The sequence below is a fragment of the Spinacia oleracea genome, chromosome 3 (genome assembly GCF_020520425.1).
Source record: "Spinacia oleracea cultivar Varoflay chromosome 3, BTI_SOV_V1, whole genome shotgun sequence".
Lineage (NCBI taxonomy): Eukaryota > Viridiplantae > Streptophyta > Magnoliopsida > Caryophyllales > Amaranthaceae > Spinacia > Spinacia oleracea.
In genome coordinates, this window is record NC_079489.1 from 25,064,090 (window position 1) to 25,085,250 (window position 21,161).

Sequence of the window (21,161 nt, forward strand, 5' to 3'; positions counted from 1 at the left end):
AAAGGTTGCGCTTGTTTGCAACAAGCGCAACTTATAAGCTTCACATAAGTTGCGCTGGTTGCAAACAAGCGCAACTTTTGAGCTTATAGGATGCGCTTGTCCAGCGCAACTTTTGTAAATTTCACAAATGTGACCATGCCATATGATGCCCTTATAAAGCGCTACCTATAAGCCTATTTCAAGCGCTACCTTTGATGTTTTTTCTACTAGTGTATATCTTTGATTAAGTGATACGAATTTAGCCTATCACTGCGCCTGACGCAGGTGACGCTGCTTGGTACAACTTCGTAAATGATATTTTTTGTATAAACAGGGGGCTTGGAGAAGGTGCTTGGTGCACTTCTAATCCCCTTTCTCATTGTTGTTCGAAAATGTCTCAAAGATTTGAAAATACCATGAATGAGTGACTTAATTCCTTGAATAAGTTAGAAAAAGAGAGTTGGAGGGCATGAACCTAGGGGTATTAGCCTCTATTCGGTATGTGAAGCTAGATTGGAACTTCCTTCATGCTGTCATAAGTTTGTGGGAACCCTAAAACCATGTTTTTCGGTTCAAGACCGATGAAATATGTCCTTTGCTAGAAGAATTTGGGGCTATAATTAGGTGGCCAACCTTAGCGAAGCCTTGTATGCCGAGCATGGAGGATCATTTTCTCCTCGTATGGGAGGATTTTGGGTTTGGATCCCCCAACCTTGAGTGCTATTGTATATGGGAGAAGGGTTTGATCTTTCCCTCCAAGTGTATTTTGTATCTTGAATTGGCTTATTGAATGTTGCTTTCTGTATTCTTTCCAAGGTTTGTCTCATGGAGAGACACATGTTGGTGGCACCACCGGAGAACATGGGGAGCTACAATAGGAAAGGCTTCACTATGCGTCATTTGATGTATGGCCGACTGTCTCTACATGAGTGGGAGAGCATCCTCCAAGAGGTTGAGTCTTCCATTAGATGGGTGATTCCTTGGTGGAGAATTGTTTCCATGAGGTATGCATTCGGTTCTTTTGTTTTGAGGGTGCCTAGCCTTACTGTTTTGAGCTTCTACTCTCATGTTCGAGTGATGAGGCAATTTGGCTAGAGGCAATAAGTTCTGGACTGTTCTATGGAGAGCCTAGAGCCAACCATGCTGAATGTTGACGTCTCAAGCGGTGGGGAAGGTACTAGGTTGCCAAACCCTTCCTCAGTGTCCAATTCTCGTCTAAGCCTGCTACTTTACTGTCGGGTATCTTGTATGGATGAAAGACCAAAGCCAAAGGTATGCCCCTCTCCCCGAGTCCATGAAAGCCAGAGATTCTAAAGCTAGACACCTTGCATCATCAATCAGTTTTGAAGGTAGTGATGAGAGTAAGGGTCATCCGGTTCGCGATCGTTTGGGACCCAAAAGAGGTTCATCATCGACTCACCTTGGTAAGCTTGCTATTACTTCCTCCCGCCGCTTGCGCAAAATAGAAAATGGATGTTGATGATTGCGGGAAGGGTAAGGGGAAAGTACTTAAGGCGCCAAGGCTCAAGAGCATCATCACCAAACCCGGAAATGATTCCGTTTTCCCAATCTCCGAAGTTGGATGGTTCAATGGGTATTGCTGGGTTAGTGTCTTTCATAGGGGATTTGAGCTAGATAAGATGTTTTTGTTGTATACTAATTTTAGCTTTATCGGCGGGGTAGGTTCAGGGAGGAAGTTTTTTGTTTTGCAGCCCTATTTCGTATAACAAAAGGTCTTGTGGCACAAGATGTACAATAAATTTATTGTACACCAAGATAACTTTTATGCAGTTTTTTGTAACTTTGACTTATTTTTCGGTAACTTTTATATTATAAAAATAAAGAGTTGATAGATAAACATTTTAAAGGATTAAATAAGATTTTGAAGAAATAATTTTGATTCAAATGAAAAAAATTAACATTAAAAAATAAATAACTTTTACATATATAAATGTAATTTTTAAGCATTTTGAGTTAACTTTTAATTTGGTGTACAATATTTATTGTACAATGCTTATTTACACCCATTATAAATAAGAATTTGTGTTCGCACAAAACCCTTTATCCGTTTCGATAGTTTTTTGCAAATCAGTTTCGATAGTTAAAGTAAATATAATATAATATCTTTGCTTTTGCGTTAGAAGAAAAGAAAAGGGGTTTTCAAAGTCGGAATTTACCCCATCACAGGCGCAAATTGACAAGGTCGCAGCTGCCGGAGTAGAGTTACAGACTACAGAGCACCCATTACCAACAGTGCAAACTGAGGTGAAAAAAGTGAATTCCGAAACAAAAGCGTATAAACAAAGCCAAATTACTATTCTACAATCAGCCCAAATTTATGCATACTGATTCAGATATTCTTGAACTCGAGGACGCTGCGCAAACTTGCACTGACGTTCCAATGGTGGAATCTACTGCCAACAGCCGCACCAGAGACCTCGATAGGCTTCTACTGCGCTCCGGCCACCTAGTTGGACCTAACTTTGAACCCAGCGTCGAGGTCTTCTTCTTTTTCTCTCTCTTCCCTTTTATTTTCTGAACAAATCGGTTTTGAATTCGTTTGGCCTTTCTTCGAACACTTTGTGTGCATATAGATGTATACAGTTGTTTAGTTGGTTTTATTTCATGATTTGCTCTAATTTTTGTGGGTTTTGATTGAATTTTGCAGTTGAGGGATTATCTTCAGGAATATGCTAGAGTTTTGGTGGTTGGGGCTGGTGGGTTAGGATGTGAATTGTTGAAGGATTTGGCTTTGTCTGGGTTTAAGAACCTTGATGTTATTGATATGGACCGTATTGAAGTTACCAATCTCAATCGTCAATTCTTATTCAGGTTTATATCCTTGTTCCTAATTATGAAATTTGTATGATGTTTCAATATTAATTAACTTTATTGTGCATTTTGCTACGTTAGTTTTTCCGGAATTAGAATATGGTTTGATTTGAATATTTTCCCCAAAGGAGCTGGTGCTGGGTTTAAGTGTTAGTCTAGAAAAGAGCAGAGACATGAGCTCTCGCAAATATTGTTGTACAATTCTTATCAATGTAATCAATGATAAAAATACAATTTTGTTATACAATTGAGGTCCATCAAAAATGATAAAAATACAATTTTGTTATACAATTTAGGTCCATCAAAACTTCCACGTGTGTTACCAAAGCATTAGCTAGTATGCTAATGACATGAGATGTATTTTGAAGAAAATTTTGAAGTTTGCTAATGACAAAAGCATTAGCAGGATGGTTGTTGACATGAGCACCAATAACAAAATAAACTAATAAAAGGTAGGTATCGAGAAGATGGAGGTTGGTAACACGGGTGCCAACATTAATGAAACTCGAGCGTTCATGTCGATTGGTGGTTGGTGACAAGTGCATCAACGAGATTTTCGAAATATGAAATATTTTTAACGTACAAGATTTTTCTAGATTAAGGGGGAGTGTTAGAGGTTACTCTAGAAAAATTTATCTTGAAGCATCTAGGACATGTGATATGCAATTATGTAATATTAAATAAGTGTAGAAAAATCTAGAAAGTAGGATACACCGACTATAAATAAGTTGTATGCATAAGTTGAGAGAGTGAGCCAATCAAGAGAGCTATGAGGGGTAGAAACAAGGGTTCTACCAAAGAGATAAGTGAGAGACATGAGCTCTCGCAAATATTGTTGTACAATTCTCATCAATGTAATCAATGATAAAAATACAATTTTGTTATACAATTGAGGTCCATCAAAACTTCCGCGTGTGTCCTCAAATTTCTATTATTAAGCTCGTCTAAGCAGTGTGTTGTTGGCATTCTGGCGATTTTGTGTATATTTCTTATACTCTATTGCAATCAGACCGCCTTGATGATGCCTAGTTGCCTATTGCCCTTCTGTTGAAAATTTTTGTGAGCACCTTATTTGTGTAACTTGTGTTCCAATTATTAATTATCGAACAGGTTCAGGTATTATAACAAACTACTCCCTCCATCCCTTAGAGTTTGCCCGACTTTCCTTTTTGGTTTGTCCCCTTTGAGTTTGCCCCATACCATAAATGGTTATAAATAACCACTACTTTACTCTCTCATACGTTACTTTTGGTCCCACCAATTTCCTCTTTCATCAACTCTACCCAACCAAAACTTAATAAAGTAAATATAGGAGTATACTGAACCTATAGAGGCACATCGCAGTGTGGAAGTGTTTGTAGAAACACCATTTGAGGGCTAGAATCTACATTTACACCACCATAGATTACTTCTGTCAAACCTTTCACCCCTTTCACTGTAGATGAACAGGTAGAGAATGCTTATCTTGTTATAGGCTTCTTATTTCTCAATTCATTTCAATACCGGAGAGCATGCTTATCTTTTCATGGGCTTCTTATTTTTCAATTCATTTCTAATTACATGATTGGGTACAACTAAACTCTTGGGAATATCAATGAGTTTCAAGTAAGGAATTAAGTGTTGTGTGGGGATGTATTGACTATTGAGTTCCATTTGAACTGGGAGTCACTACAGTTTGGGCACACATTTAATTCTATGTTAGAGTGTTAAATTTGTCAACCTCAAGACTTGCAGTGTAGTGTTTTGATAGTTGTGCTGAAATTTGGTTCCTTATTTCTAAAAACATACACGGCATACCTTAAGCGACCAAATCCCTCGGTTGGTATTTGAAGGAGGGGTAGTCACATCGATATCAAATTATGTAGGTAATATATTGGTATTAAAATAGGCAATACTTGTAATAAACTAAAAATTTGATAATGTGGTGTGTGTATAGTACTTTGAAATTTTGTTATACATTCTCCCATTTTTCCCATGTACAATACTCACTCTTTCACTTTGACTTTCGCAAGTTTCTCTTTCCCATTTTTCCGTGTACAATATTAATAAATAGTTATTTTTTTGTAAATTTTTAGTTCACGGTTCCCCTAACGTTTCCTTGCTTTCAGAATCGACACTTCCTCGTTTCGAAAACCCCTTTTGTAATATATGGCCATTATCATGCGACCTAGGTCTCAATCACTCTTCGAGTCTTCTCTCTTTCTCAGTACTCTATATCTCAAGTCCACTGATACCCCACATGGGTCCACATCTGTCTCTGTTCTCTCCAATCTCCTCTCTCTTATATATCAATTTCTTTTCCCCCTAATACTATGTAGTGTCAGCAAAGGGCACTTGAGTAACGAGAGAGAAGAGAGGAAAATCTATTGGATAGAAAAAGCAGTTGCGAGCTGAAAAATTTAGGTACAAACAATTTTTTTTCTTTCTCAAATTTCGTTTCAAATATTTAGTTTATATGATATTGATAATATTATCTCACTGAATTTGGAAATAATATTTTTATTATTTTATTGTTATTCTAGTTGTATACATTTATTTATGCCAGAAGCGGTGAATTATTATGGCCTGAAAAAAAAATCCTTAAGATCTGCCACAACATATAACCCTAGATTTTTTCCCCCTTTCTGGTGTGTTTATTGTAGTTTATTAGGTGGTAGTTTGGAAACTAAGTGCTCAATTTGAGTAGGCCTTAAAAACCCTTCCTAGAAGAGATGCTTTTCTTTTTCCATGTTGCCCCTTTTTAGTTTAAGTGGAAATAAATTGTAATTGTGGGTGTTTCCTGTATGTGCTTACTTTGTTGCTTGGTATCAGTAAAATTGTATTAACTACCAAAGGAACAAATTAGACTTTTCCCCCTCTTAAGTAAAAGAGAGAGAGGGGCTTAGTACGGACTAGGGACATTAGACTGAGTAAGTGAGTGGTTTGGTGAGAACATGGAGCAGTGAAGATAGGGACCATATGAAAGCTTCTCTAATAGTCCTTCCTAAAATTTGTGGAGTCTGAACTCTGAAGTGTTGCATCAGCATAAACATACTTATTGATATATAAACAACCTAATACACTCCCGTATTTGGTGAGCAAGTCAAAATACCTGTGCTTTTTGCTATAGGTCTTAGGTTCAATGGTATTTGTATAACTCCATGGATCATGAACCTTTCAACTACTTCTTTTTTTCCCTTTTTTTGAGTGGATCCTCACAGTTACTGTTTTTTTTAAAAAGCCGTGATTTTTCCAATGGTTCTAAATGCATGATTATCAAACAAAGCTGACTAGTCCTTGATCATGGTCTCGAAAGGCTGGAACACAGTTTCTTGCGAAAGGTTTGTAACCAGAAGAAAGAGAAAAGACAATAGAACATATTTGGACATAGAAATGCCATTTGTTTTGGACAACTGCTAGGATAAAACTGTTGACGATGACATTCTTAACAATTTCTGCATACCACATGTTGCTTGTTTGCTTCAATATCGAGGCTATAAGGTTTTTGGTTTCTTCATGAAAATTATCAGCTGCTGCTACAGCAACTTGAACTAATAATGAAATACTGTAAATCTTTAATTATAAATACAACATTCAGATTCAATTTCTTGTAGAAATACATCAAGTATAAAAGCTTTCCACGACAGTTATCACTATAGAGGCCTAACTGATTATTGTTTTCAAAGTTAATTTGCAGACAAGTGATTGTTTGGGGTTTTGATCTAGATGTGCCGTGGACTTGCTTGGCATGGGATCTGGATTATATTGGTGTTTGAGAGTTTCTGATGGTTGGGATGGCTAGAAGTTGTGCTATTGTATCATACTGTGTACTTCAGCACAGACAAGTTGTGGTCATTAAAGAACAAAATATAGTGATTATCAGCAGCGCCACATTCTGGATTTTCAGGTAGCTAGAAGATCGATTTTTCATGACTACTGTGGAGGATATAAACTCTTTTTCAAAAGGACCCTTTTTATTGCAGAGGGAGAACAATGACTTGGAGGGGTCGATGCTGTGTTGGTGGGAGAAAATGATTTTGCATTCATAGATATTTCTCTTAAATAGCATAACAAAACTTCTCTCTTATTCATAACCCACTCGAAGTTTCCTCTTAAAGAACATGCCATTTGTTGAATGAATCCCATTCTTCTCTCCAACCATATTTTTGCACACTTCTTATGAACTTCCTGGTACTAATTTTCTCATTGTTGGACACAGGCCCACATGGCGTGGGAACAAGCTAATCTGAGTACTTGTGAATGAAATATTGAAATTGAGACCTCCACTTGTCATGTGCTATCACAGAAAAAAACGATCTGTAAAGCACTTGGTCAATGTGAATAGTGAAAACTATGTGGTGGAAAATCAAAGTTCCTTACAACTATGGAAGGTGGATGACATATAGACAACACGAAGACCCATTCCCATTTGCACAACGAAAGAGAGTAGTATCAGATTTAAGGCAAGGATTTGGGTGTCTTTCCAAATTAAGATTTAGCCTTAGTTAGATGAACGTAACGATTCGAGGAAAGCAGGTGTGGCTGTGAGTTTATTGGCAGTAAGTCATGCAAGGACCAACTACCAGGCTCTGACAAAATAGAACATACCTCATGGCTCCATTGATTATAGGTGGCCATAGGTATAATAAAACAAAAAGAACAGAGAGACCATCATAGATCATTTTATCAACATATTCGGGGCTCATAGGAGACTGCTTTGCATTTATTACGCCATTTGTGCAGTTCGCTACTTGTGTGATATGGAACTTCGCTACCTTAGGACAGTTGGGGACCTTAGTGTTACTGCCGCAATTACATGGACCTCCCTTCAAAGCTTAAAATTTCCATCCGAGATAGGGTAAAAACAAAATAGTTGACTTTGAAACATAGAATGGTGTGGAGCATTAGATCTCATGTTTACTGTCAACCAGAACTTGTAGTTAAAGTGAATGGCAACTTGAAGATTCTTTTATGTGTTGAAAGTCAAATCCTTATGCCTGGTCAGGATTAGGGGTGAAAGTTTGGTAGCAAAAAACCGAAAACCGAATCGAACCGAACCAAATAAGAAATTCGGTTCGGTTTTTTTTCTATTCGGTTCGGTTTGGACTGAGATTTAAAAAAAAATTGGTTTTATGGTTTGGATTGGACTGAAAAGTTTGAAACCAAATAAACCGAACTAAAACCGAATAAACCGAACTCGGCTAAAAATTATAATAAGGCCCGAAAATTAGCTCAAAAACAAGTACTTCCTCCGATTTTAATACTCGCAACGTTTGTGATTTCTACACTATTCACATATTATACTTTGATCATTGTTTGTGATTTATACATAAGATAAAACATAGCCATGTGGGATCTTGTTAGATTCGTCTTAATGTGTATTTTTAAAATATTAACTTTTTATAATTTTTGCTTAAAGAGAATTAAAGATATTAATGATCAAAATTGTGCATTGACATGCGTGAAAGTGACAAACGTTGCGAGTAAAAATGAACGGAGGAAGTATAATATAGGCCCAAAAATAGGCCTAAATGAAAGGCCCATGAAAATTCGGTTTTATGGTTTGGATTGGACTGAAAATTAAAAATCTGGTTTGGTTTGGTTTGGATTAAAAGGTTATTTGGTTTGGATTCGGTTTCAAAAAATGAAAACCGAATTAGTTCGGTTTGGGCCTTAAACCAAACCGAAAACCGAACTTTCACCCCTAGTCAGGATTGGATAGCCAGGATATTTGAGTTTCAGAGTTCAGGCAGAAATTTGCTAGATATTAATTGTGCATGATTTCTCTTCCTCGTACCCCCCCCCCCCCCCCCCCCCCCCCCCTCTGTCAAGTTTATGCTGCTTTTTGTTCCCTATTGTCTCTAATCCTCATTCCCCTTTGGAGGGGAAATACAGAGATGTTTCACAGGGCCTTATTTTTATACTGTACCTGTAAGAATACTCAAGTAGTCAAGTCTATGAACTCTTAAGTAATATATAATAATTCATCTCTGCCTCTCCTCAGGCTTGAAGATGTGGGGAAGCCAAAAGCAGAGGTGGCTGCAAAACGTGTCATGGAAAGAGTTAGCGGTGTCAACATTGTTCCGCATTTTTGTCGGATTGAGGACAAGGATATTGATTTCTATAATGATTTCATCATAATTGTTCTTGGTCTAGACTCTGTTGAAGCACGGAGCTACATAAATTCAGTGGCTTGCAGTTTTCTAGGTATGTCCCTCTCATCTATGTATATCTTACGAAGTATCTGCTTACAGAAAGTTACCTTCGGTATGCTGCCATTTTTTTCACTTATATATTTTATATTTGCTGATGGAAGCAGCAGTGTTTGGTTGGTCTAACTTGTACCTGAAACCTAAACTATGATAATGAGATTATATTCTTACTTTTATGTTGTTCGTATCTAATTAGAAGAAATGTTTGGTTAGATGTTGACAATGATGTTATTGATAAAAACTTATTTCGATGAATCATATTCTAGTTGACCCCTGCATCGAATTCCTCATGAGACCAGAGGACAAATTACGAAGCTAAAAGTTCCATCTTTGTGTGAGGTCATTATGAAAGCTGCTAGACTATACCTTTATCAAACGAAAAAGAACGATTTATTTCAGATGTTTAGTTGTCTAGAGTGTAAAGGAGGTTGTAGTTGGTAAGTGGTAGCATTTCTTTTCTTTGTAGTCATCATACAGACCCTATCTAGTCGCTGCTGGTAGCTGTCCTCGTAATCACATTAGTATTTAGTTTTCCGTGGAAAAGGAGACATGTTTCTATTTGTTCACGAGGAAATTGAGTTCTGTAATGTGGGAAAATTGGTATGTAAAGCAACCGCACAGCAAGCATAAAGCATGTCAATAGAGAGGCTGAGAAATTAAAAAATTGGGATGGTTCAGGAAAAGTGATTCGCAATAGATTTGTCATGTTAAGCATGGCCCTTAATTTGTTGGGCATCCAAGGGAACAGAAGAAGTCTTTTGATTGTCTCTGCTACTGACTTTTTAAATCTTATCTATAAAAGTGGTGGAAAAAATACAGTTTGAAATTCTCCCGTGTCCCATTGGCAAGCTGAAGTCCAATTCTGGAAGAAATCTTCTTATGGTTTATAAATTGGTTCTCATGTATATATGTTGAGTAAAAGGTGGCAAAATTCTCCTATGTGAGGCCTTGCTACTTGACACTTGTGCTTATAGCGGCTTGGTTTTTGTTACTACAGAGTATGATGAAAAGGACAACCCAAAGGAGGAAACTGTTAAGCCTATGGTGGATGGCGGAACTGAAGGTTTTAAGGGTCATGCTAGAGTTATTGTACCAGGAATGACACCTTGTTTTGAATGTACCATCTGGCTTTTCCCTCCTCAAGTCAAGTTTCCATTATGTACTCTTGCAGAGACGCCTAGAACTGCTGCACATTGTATAGAATATGCCCATCTAATTAAATGGGATGAGGTTGTTCACCGGTTTATTCTCATCTTTTGAATCCTTATAATCTTGATACCTCTAGCTTAATTATACTTTTGATCGATGAGCAGGTTCATAGTGGCAAAGCTTTTGATCCTGATGACCCGGAAGATATGCAATGGGTCTATAAAGAGGTAGTCTAAGTGAAGCTAACTGAGTTGAATTCATTAATGTTTGTACATCTTTTTTATATGATATTTACTGTACTTTGTAGGCTCTCAAGCGTGCTGAGCTTTTTGGCATTCCTGGAGTCACATATTCTCTAACTCAGGTATGTGGGGAGTTTAAGGGGATAAAAAGGAGATGAGGGGAAAAGCCTAACTCTTTTACCCCTATCTCTAAAGAGTTACTTTTACTTTAATTTTGTTGCCAGAATAAATCAGTGGTATGGTTCCCTGCTTGATCTTTTAACATGAGCAGGGTGATATTTTACCTGGTATCTCCACTGTCTATTTGTAGTCCCTGGCCAAGTCCTTTTTTTTGTTTGTTTCTTCCGTTTACCTCCTACCTGCTGTTTTTTTTGTGACCCTGCTTTTTCCCGCAAAAAGTATGGAAGTGGCTATCAAATAAAAGAGCTTCCATTTTCTGTGTGTTTAATCAGTGTGGGAGGACATCTTATTGTTTTGATAAATAAGGATTTTGTCTTTTGAGGAACTGCGAGTTCAAAATGTACAAAATCTCCCCCACTCTCCCTCCCTGACCAAAAGAGAGCCCTTGTTGATTAATAACACGATTATGTTTTCTGTTGTGATTATGTGATGTAGGAGCAGCCAAAAAGTCCGATCCCTTGACCTGATGTGATCCAAGAACATGGATACACGATCCAGGTTTTTTACATTCAGATGTTTGGGATCGGATATCCGGATATTCGGATATTTTTGGATCGGATTTAAAAATTTTGGGTATCCAAAATACGCAATTTTTCTGTTATTATTATTATTATTATTTTTTTGCTGAACAATCACCTTTTAACATCTTCGAATACCCAAAGTATCCGGGAAAAAGCCAGATATCTGATCCGATTTTCTACATTTGGATATTTTGGATCGAATTGGGAATTTGGGATCAGATTTTACCCATCCGAAACTTTCAGATGATTGGATATCAGATATTTCGGATCGGATCGGATATCCAGTTTGTGATGTAATTCATGTAACATGTATTTGCTTTAATTTTTTTCAGGGAGTAGTAAAAAATATAATACCAGCTATCGCTTCAACTAATGCTATTATATCAGCTGCTTGCTCACTGGAAACTCTGAAGATTGTATCTGGATGCAGTAAAACCTTATCCAATTATTTGACGTGCGTTCTACATCCTCTCTTTGTTTAAGTTTCATTTAGCGTTCAATTTAGTGGAATTTTTTTTGTTAGAATTTGTTCTTGAATATGAATTGGGATATTGTAGTTTTGAATTGTTATAGTAACTGTAGTTTTGATTTTTTTTTTTGAAAGTTCACATCATTTGCTTGTTATAATAACTGTAATTAGAAACGAGGGGAAAATAATACTTTTCAGATATATCCTTGATCATTATCAGTGCTTTTGTCAGTTGTAAAATAACTTTATTATTATTTCAGGTACAACGGTGTTGAAGGTCTACACACGGAAGTAACAGACTTCGTCAAGGACAACGATTGTATTGTGTGTGGCCCTGGAGTTCTTATTGAGATGGATACTTCTTGCACTCTGCAGAAGGTTATTTCAAAACTTTCCTTATCTCCTTCTTCAAGTACTTCCTTATACTGTGAAGTTCATGTGTATCAGTGATTCACTGTTTCATTCCATGTTTTATTGTACTGTGATCTGTGTCTGAATGCTGATGTGATGCATTCCATTAACTTAAAGTAAAGGATGACAATGGGGCACGGGAGGGTGTTTCCCCTGTATTTACCTGCCTTTCATACTGCTACCAGTCGCTAACTGTAACAGGTACAAACTCCAACGAACTGGCGGCAGCTAAACTGGAATCAGATTCGCCTTACTAATAATTTGAATAAAAGTTACTTGCCCACCCGCCCACCATCTGTTCGAAACAAATAAAACCACCTACTATATGATCCTTAACAAAAAAAGGTTAAATCAGTGGTGCAAACTCATGCATGTTTATTGTGGATGAGCTTCTTCTTTGGCTATGGGCACACAATATAGTAATATTGCATATTTGTTTTTTTCCCATTTTTTACGTGCTTTACTGGTTGTCCACATTTTATGATCGATAAGAACACCAATTCTTTTAAAGAAAAGTGTAACGTGTGTGGCAGCCTGGCAGGTGCGTATGGGGTGTGTAAATTTATATATCCATATCTTCCTCAGTGCCTCACCCCATAGCCGCCCCCTGTTCACCAAAGTTTTATCCAGAGTTACCCAATAACGGTACACTTTCCAACTGCCGCGCATACCCTTTACGCTATGCCTATGGAAATTGACCTTATGCTGGTTCTAGATTATTCCTGTGTACCCAGGTCCCAGTTTTTTACATGCTGGAAGAAGCTAAAGGAAGACTTAATCAAGGTACTTTGCGGGTGTTTACAAATTACAACAATGGTTGTGGTTATAGAAAGGGGATTATGTTTGAGAACTTAGACGTATTAGTCTCTTGACTAGTGTGTATAAAGTTTTGGCTGAGGTTCTTTCAAAAGGCTTTGGGGTTCTCTCTTTGGCAACCTTAACGATTGATAGAGTCTTTGTGGATTGTAGACCTATTTTACATCGTTCTTGTGGCTAATAGGTAGTAAATGGAAGGATCATGCCTACGAGGTCATATTGTTAAATAAGTTAGAGTTTATCTGGAATAAGTTACTGGGATAAAAGTTTTGGATCTAGGTTGTGGTAGTGGGTAAGTGACTGCTTGTCGTCAGTTGTATGGTCTCAGTATGGAGAGCCTAATAGTTGGTTTGGGGCTTAGCTTGAAGGGATCCTCATTTTTTCCCTTGATTTATTTTTAATCTTTAATGTCAATTTTCTTGGTACGAGAAAGATGATAGTTTAATTTCCCGTCGCTCCTTTTTGTCTTTTTAATTATATTTTGAAGTTCAAAAGTATCCTCCAAACTCATAGGGTTTTTAGGCTGTTTTGAGGCCTCACATGAATCAAGAAAAATCATGTGTCTTGATGTTCCTCTCTATTGGGTTTGTGAGTCACCAAGAACCTCTTGCTTACCTATTCATTATTTTCTTGAGAGGTTGTAGATTTGTAGAGGAACTAGGAACAGAGGTCAGGCATGCTACGTGTTAGAACTCAGGGTTTGGGACTCACCAAGCAAAATGTGGTTTATGTACCTGGGTGCACAATGTTCAACGTGGACCCTGTTTTTAAATGAACATATAGTTCAAATTTAAAGAACATATCGTTCATACCCAAAGAACATATAAAAAGAACATATAGTATAATGTTCCACTTATACGTGTACATTGAAATCCTTCTCTATATTCATTAGATGCTCAATGAATGTTCATTGGGGTGCACAGTGAGCCGGGTGTATAATCCAAATTGCGATCACCAAGTGCCTCTTGCTTACATATTTATTCATTTCTTCAGGGGTTGTAGATCTGTAGAGGAACTATGAACATTGGGCATGTAATGTGTTGGAACTCGGGAGTTCATATGGGAAGCCCTGGGGATATAATATCTTCTTGGTGGGGAAGTGGTTACTCTGACTCCCGCTTAGACCAGATTCCTTATTGTATAAAGAGATCAACAGCTAATATGGACTGCTATTTTTCTTACGTTCTGCAATGAACTGATATTATGGAGATCGGAGAGGCGTATTTTAGGAAATAGCTTTATAAGTTAGTATGGGTATCTTGGGGAATAAGTTAGGGGGGTTAGTTAGGGAAGAAGTACTATATATATAGAGCTTATTTTAGAAGGGGAGATATGTTGAGTATTGATGAGTTTTGTAATATTGAGCCTGTAAGAGTTCACTTGGGATAGAAATCAAGCCTCTCGATTGCTTGAATATTGGTTACTTCTTGTAGTTTCTGTTTATTTATCAAATCTTCATTAATCTACTGTTTTTGGTCTGTTATCTATGCTAATTCATAGCACTTTCTTTTACATTAATAATAATAAAAAAGTACACTTCAGTATCATAATCAATCTTCACTGAACAATGACTTACCCGTTGCCACAAGATAATTCCTTAAACAATGGGCATTCTGTTTAGGGACGGTGGGAGTTTCATTTATGAGACTTCTATTCCGATAAAATACTCCATCCAGAATTGCATCTCAAGTAGGAAAAGTATCAGTATGCGTAAATGCAGTAAGTTCAGTTTTAAACTTTTAATCATGATTGGTTGTACGTATTGCATGTTGCACTACATACTTTCTCCGTTCTTTTGAAGGGAATGATCCTTTTGTCTATTTTCTCTCAATAGAATTGAATGGATGTTCTTCCTATCATGCTTGGTGGTAGAATTATTGTTTACTTGTGCACTTGCATCGTCTAGCACAAGACAAATATGAACTTTTTAGTTTAGTCGCAGACATTGTTTCAAAATTGCTTGATTGTGGTAGAAAAGGGGTGTCAACACTTCCACAGGGCATGTTTTATGATTTCAGTGAATAAGAGTCGGTGTTGTTCCTTTTCTTTGCTTTCATCTTGAAAGGGGTACCTTGGCTAATATGTTCCTCATGGTTGTATGGTGTGACAGTTCATTGAACAACTAGAGGAGCATCCAAATCTGCATCTGTCAAAAGTGAGTGTGACACACCAAGGAAAAAACTTGTACATGCAGGCACCTCCTGTGCTGGAAGAGATGACTCGATCCAATTTATCACTAGCGCTATTTGACTTGATGGGAAGAATATCCGGTGGTACTGTTCATGTGAATGGTACATCTATCAAGAACAACAAGAAAACGTCTGGTTTAAGAAAATTACGCGTTGTCTTCAAGGGAGTTGATGGGATGGCAGATATGGATACTGCTGGTGGTGCATAGTTGCACTGATTGCATTTGTATGATACTCCGTAGTATGCAAACCATATAATCTTGGTGTCACCTCTTACTCCCATGAATTCATTTTTTGTCTATTGGTAGTTGTAATCAGGATCTTGTTAGGAGCCCTGTCCATCATTTTTGGCTGGGTATAGCTTATCCGCTATTTATTTTTAGTTCGAGAAGGGGTAGGTTTCGTAGCTGATTACCCTTGAATGTCTTTCAAGGAAAGAACCTGAAGCAGGCTTGTTCTTCCGTAATGTAACTGACAACAGGTTGAGCTGCTTCTTATGTAATCAACGAAACTCGTCTACACTATTTGTTTATTTTGTAGGAATTACATCATTGTGGTACTAGTTTGAGGCTTTGAGCTGCGTCTAATAATTTTAGCAGTGGTGTTTTCTGCTGCATGCATATCAGATCCTATTGAGTTCCAGTTTCATTGGCTGTTGAGAGTGATGGTTTTTTATTCAAGTGTGCTCTAATTTTAGTGTTTTTTAATAAAATCTTTTTGGGTAATTGGGTTGTATGTAATTGGGTCGGGATTAAATCAGTTTGGGTAGTATGGAATATGGATGCCTCTAGGTTTGATTGAATTCAGATTAAGTTTGTATTTATTTTGGGTTTTGGTTCGATTTCAAGGGAGTAATTATTGAATCAAACTCGATTTGTTTTCTCCAATTTTACGTTACTTTCGGCCAGATTCAATTTCCAAGTTCAAAATCCTTAAATGAGTGAGGGACGACGGTGGACCACATGCGAAGTTGAGTACTAGTTTAGTGTAAAATTTGAGGTTGTTGCAGTGTTTTGTACCACAAACACACATACATTGTAGATCAAGACTTTTCCTTATGCATCAATAATTCGATACTAAATACTTATATTTTAATACAACATAGTGGGCCCCACTTTAAGATGAATTTTAAAACCTCAATATATGGATATGAGGGATATACACATCCACCCTCAACCAAGTATTAATAACACAAACAAGATTAGATGAAAAATTCAAAAGTCTTATCTTTTGTACAATATCTAATATCTTTTGGAGATCATTCTAACATGGTTGTGGCTACTTATCACCATCTATAGCAATCTCCAACTGGATAAATCCCAACTTGTTCCCATCATTCTTGTAGGGTTACAGTTACATCCGATCCTCTAGACAGATTGTCCAACTCCCCCCACCACACCCTCTTGCCACCAGCCCGACCCGAACCCGACAGAATGCAACCCCTCATCATGTGCTCCAACTCACATGACCCTTCCTTTTTCATTCTTATTTAAGGCTTATTCATTCTCCCCCCTTTCCCACTCAATAAAAGCTTACAAACAAAGATAGAAAGAAGAAGAAAAAAAAGAAAAGGTACTAGTACGTCTTATAACAATTAAGTGTCTTCTTCCTTAACAAGAAGCAAGAAGCAAGAAGCAAGAAGCAAGAAGCAAGAAGCTAATTAAGGTCCATTTTTGGTACTAAAGTATCCCACAAAAATATGGCTGTTGAAGTTGCCTTGGAAGATGATCTTTTCTTTGCTGACTTAAATAGGCAAATCTCTCTGTTGATAGATGATGATGATAACGATTGCCACGATTTCCCCGTTGCTCATTTCCCTTGGATTTCTCATCAGGTACTTGTTATCCTCCATGTTTTTTCCATAACTCGAGTTGTGTACACTATCTTATACTAACAGAGAAAAAAGTTGGTCACGTTTCCTATAAAAACATAGTTATCGTGATTGGATTAAAAGAATTTGTTATAAACATATATATGGATACAATCAAATGAATTCTTGTAATTGTCATCAGTGGAAAAAGTTGTCCATGTTCTTTCAATAACTCGTTAATGGTACTTCAAAGTAAGACTTTTCTTGCAATACACCCACACAAGATATAACTATAACAATCTTATCTTTATATAAACAAGTAGGAGAAATATTTAGACATTTGACTGCAGTCTAATAATTGAACTAAATATCAACCAAAACTTGGCTCATGGTCTGTCGATTTATTGGATTTGGATTGCAATATATGGCCTTGTTTGGTTACATATACTACGTATATGTTTACTACGCAGTTGTTATATGATTTGGTTTGTTTATTGAATATGCAGGGCTATCCAGGATCAATGAACCATCATCCACAAATAATGGGATCACAATATTTGTACCAAGAAAATAGCAGGATAAGCAAAGGAACAGGTGTATTTATTCCACAATCATCTCAGCCAAGGAGAAAATACAAGCAAGGAAAGCGTAATTCACCACCATCCTACACCTCCAAATCTAACAACAAACAACAACTTGTTAATGCCAAGGGTAGGGTGGCAAACACGCCTGCTCATACTAATCTCTCCGCGGATAATTACGCAACTAGTTACATTAATACTTAATAGGTACTAACCAACTTAATTCATCAAGATTATGGCTAGCTATTTATAATTTTTAGGGATTGAAATTCAATAATTACCAGTATTCTTTTCAGATGATGATGTAGTTTGCTAAGATAAATAAGTAAAATTAATGAGCTACTTAAATTATTATAGTTAATTAGTAGCAGCTTGATTTTTGTAACATAATTTGTTATAAGGGAGGTCTAAGCAATGGACTGCAAGACCTTAATTATATTGTAAGCCTCATTTTCCCATTGCTATTTTTCATATATAAACAATTATTATTTGCCGTCCGAAATTCGTTTTAAATTATTCTTGTAACTAGTCTGTATAATTATTATTTGTCTTATGATCGAATGAGTATCACATCATATTGTTTTAACCTGTTTTATAAGTTTTACTCCTTTTAATTTCTCAATGAGCTAGCATAAAAATGGATAAAAGAGAATGTTACTTTTTTTACATGAATGGTACTTCCTATTTATCATTTAGCTATTTGTCTTTTAGCTGATATGTGTGTTCGATTTCTCGCTGTTGCGGAATCGAGAACTCATAAGCGTCGTAAATAGTCATAACCCTTACTAGTCTAATACCCTTCTATAATTTTTGTTCTTATAAGTAACTACAAAGTGTTTGGTTATTTCTGAAGAGCAATTGTAATAACTTTGAAGTAACTACTCCGTATTTGGTTTTTATATGGATGTTTATCACTCTTTTGATTTTTTTTTTTTTTTTTTTTTTCCCATAAATTAGTTAGTAATGGGTAATAGGTTTGTGGATGGTGGTGAGACCACACGTAAAATCCTGAATTCGTTACTGATGTCATGTACTACTAGTACATTACAACAAAAATCCGAAACATTATCGCATGATTGCATGAGAGTTTGAATAAGAAGGGGATTAAAAAAGGCTAAGGTTTGAATGTTTGATGTAATACGGATGAATTAGAATCAATTCTTTCTTGTAGTATAAAAATAGATAAACAATGACATTTTCAATTTTGTAAGAGGAAAAGAAAGATCACTGTCGCTACTTTTCAGCCCCCAAGATCCAATTAATATGTACTACTCAACTAACGGTGTGGCAAAAGATATTCCAAAAGATCTAGATCCACGATGTTATTTCTTCATTCTTTTAAGGTGTTCTTCACTTTATTGGATTCCCAATACAAATCGTTCTCGAAGCTCCTTATATACGTAGTGTATTATTATTTGTATTCCGTACTTTATACATTATATTACTCCTATTTTTTTTAAGCATTACTTTGTCTTTCACAATTTTTTTTTGTAATGCATAACTTTTATATTATTTTTTTTATCATATTTTACTCCCTCCGTCTCTTTTTATTCTTTACGTTTGGTATTTTTCACGCGTTTTAACGATTAATTAATTTGCATCGAGATTCCTCAATTTTTTTTTATTTAAACAAGATAAATTACGTTTATTTATAATGTTTTCCCTTTTATCAAAATTCTGATATTGAGAAATTAGAAAAATTTAATGTCCCAATGGAAAAGTGTGAAAGATTAAATGACACAATGAATTTAATTGGTTAAAATAATAATTGGACACAAATTTTAATAGAATACTAAGCCATTTATGTGATAATATAAAAGAAAATGTAAAAAACATTTTAAAATACCAAAAAAGAAACGTAAACAACGAAAAATAATAATAATAATAATAAACTGGTGGTTTCCCTCGATTTGGGCTATTAGGGTAGGCGACTCCCGGCCAATGAACGCTGGTGGTTTCTCCGGCCAACGTAAGTGGTTTCTCCGACCAACTGTAAGTGGTTTCTCTAGCCAAGCGTGGGTGTGGTGGCGACGCAAACACACGGTGAGAGTCAAGTGCAACCAACGACCTGTTCTGACGTTGCTCTTGGTTCGTCGGTCTGGGATTTGCCGTTGCTCTCGTAGGGTTTCTCTGGTAGTCTGTTTTTGGTAAGTGCATTATTTCCAGCGTGCGTTGCAGTACATTGCGTGGTTCTGTGGGTTCGTTTTAGCGGTACTGTTGGTGTTGTGCGGTGTTGTTGGTTTGTTTCATCGGTATTGTTGTGCGTTGTTGTGTTATTGCGTTCGTTGCTGTGTTATTGGGTTCATTGCAGGGAGTTGTTTCTGCGTGGTGTTGGGCAGCAGTAATCAAGCCAAACAATGGCAAATAACTACAGCCATGGCCTGACAGTGGGTCCTACTGCTGGGGCTGTTGTTGTTCTCGGTTCGGTGGGTTGCTGTGGTTTTTTTTTTCAATCTTTCGTGGGTTGTTGGACTTTTGTTGCTTGTGTTGTTTCTACCTTGCATTGTTGTTGCTGCCATTTTTGGTTGTTGTTGTTTTTCATTATTGTTGTTGGTGTTTGGTGGTCGTCTCCTTGTTGTTGTTGGTGTGTTGTTTTTGTTGGTGTTTTTTTTTTTTGGCTTCTCTAATACCATGGCTGCCCGGATCTCTTGCCCTCTCCAAGGGTATGATGGTTGCAATAGCGGTGGAGGTAGGGGGCTTACCAAAACGTATTTTATTGATCATTTGGGGTCTCGTCATTTTAAAAGTGATTTAAAAGCTGCTCACAAAGCTCGTATTGAGAGTGACTTTTCTTTATTTTCTGCTTTGGACTCTGCGCTTCATCAGGCTGGCATCTGGCTTTGTGGCGAGTGTTTTTGTACTCACACTTTTAGCAAGAATTGTAAGCATGTCGATGGTGGTGTGATTCGTGCTCCTAGTTTTGATGATGTTGCGATCCATGGTATTCCCGATCCTTCTAGACCTGATTTGTTGGTTGTTGATGGGGAGGTTGATGAGTCTGTTTGCTCGCTTAATAGGGGTCAGAGCGTTGGTTTTGGAGAGAGAGGAGATTTTTCCTCCTTTTCTGCCAATATTGTTTTGTTGCATAACGTTTTGGCGGGTAAGTGTCGTACTGTTAAAAGCATCCCCAAAGAAAATCGGCTTGGTTTTTCACGGTGCCTTAAAGATGCTCTAGACAAGGTCGTTGCTTCCCCTCAGGACCCTACCTCATGGATCCTTTTGCTCCTTTTCCCCTTATGCACCCTTAGGGTTATCCGGCCACACAACGATAACAAGACGGGGAGGAAAGGTTGTTGTCCGGTTTAGGAAATTTTGCGGGCTTTACAGGTATGGAGAGAGCCAGGTGGGCCCGAGACTTTGGTCCAAGAGCTTCTCAAAGAGGGTGTTCGTCATTCGCCCACTTTGGAGGTTGAGGATGAGATTGCGAGAAAGATGGCTAGTTTTGATGTGCTGAACATAAGGTAGTGTATGAGGAAAGTCAGTGACGGGCATTTCACTGCGGTTGTTAGGGTGTTAACTTCGTCGGGGGTTGCACCCAAGAATGAGGAGACTCTGTGGGAATTAGAGAAGAAGCACCCCAGCGGGCCGTGTCCAATCCTGCCTACCTTTGGTGCTGATGTTGAGGCTATTTTTGTCACTAAGGAGGTTGTTTTAAGCAGGATTCATAGTTTCCGTAAGGGAACGTCTTGTGGACGTGATGGTTTTCGGGCTCAGCACCTTGTTGATACGCTTGGGAAGGCTTCCGTTGCAGTGGTTGATGATTTATCCACCTCAATTATTGAGGTGGTTAA

General features: G+C 37.3%; 2 protein-coding genes across 3 annotated transcripts; both read left to right on the plus strand.

Moving 5' to 3' along the window:
- The first annotated feature begins 2,113 nt into the window (after nucleotides 1–2,113).
- LOC110800550 (NEDD8-activating enzyme E1 catalytic subunit) lies at nucleotides 2,114–15,599 on the plus strand. Of its 2 annotated transcripts, none has more exons than XM_056839981.1 (9): nucleotides 2,114–2,479; nucleotides 2,648–2,811; nucleotides 8,795–8,997; nucleotides 10,000–10,232; nucleotides 10,316–10,378; nucleotides 10,459–10,515; nucleotides 11,427–11,548; nucleotides 11,824–11,941; nucleotides 13,784–14,256. In XM_056839981.1, the coding sequence occupies exons 1-9, from the start codon at nucleotides 2,318–2,320 to the stop codon at nucleotides 13,790–13,792; spliced, it is 1,131 nt and encodes a 376-aa protein (XP_056695959.1). In that variant the 5' UTR covers nucleotides 2,114–2,317; the 3' UTR covers nucleotides 13,793–14,256. The 2 variants fall into 2 exon arrangements, with proteins under 2 accessions (XP_056695959.1, XP_021861560.1); XM_022005868.2 differs by lacking the exon at nucleotides 13,784–14,256 and adding an exon at nucleotides 14,901–15,599 and having other exon boundaries at nucleotides 2,116–2,479.
- Nucleotides 15,600–16,219: 620 nt separating this feature from the next.
- On the plus strand, nucleotides 16,220–17,872 carry LOC110800560 (uncharacterized). Its single transcript, XM_022005877.2, has 2 exons — nucleotides 16,220–16,813; nucleotides 17,296–17,872. The coding sequence occupies exons 1-2, from the start codon at nucleotides 16,679–16,681 to the stop codon at nucleotides 17,572–17,574; spliced, it is 414 nt and encodes a 137-aa protein (XP_021861569.1). The 5' UTR covers nucleotides 16,220–16,678; the 3' UTR covers nucleotides 17,575–17,872.
- The last annotated feature ends 3,289 nt before the right edge of the window (nucleotides 17,873–21,161 follow it).

What these genes read in the sequence shown, in the direction of transcription:
- LOC110800560 (XM_022005877.2), top strand. Translation starts at nt 16,679, where the DNA reads ATGGCTGTTGAAGTTGCCTTGGAAGATGATCTTTTCTTTGCTGACTTA. An exon ending in TCCCTTGGATTTCTCATCAG is followed by an intron (nt 16,814 to 17,295) that starts GTACTTGTTATC and finishes TTGAATATGCAG; the next exon opens with GGCTATCCAGGATCAATGAA.
- LOC110800550 (XM_022005868.2), top strand. Translation starts at nt 2,318, where the DNA reads ATGCATACTGATTCAGATATTCTTGAACTCGAGGACGCTGCGCAAACT. An exon ending in ACTTTGAACCCAGCGTCGAG is followed by an intron (nt 2,480 to 2,647) that starts GTCTTCTTCTTT and finishes TGAATTTTGCAG; the next exon opens with TTGAGGGATTATCTTCAGGA. An exon ending in TCACATATTCTCTAACTCAG is followed by an intron (nt 10,516 to 11,426) that starts GTATGTGGGGAG and finishes AATTTTTTTCAG; the next exon opens with GGAGTAGTAAAAAATATAAT.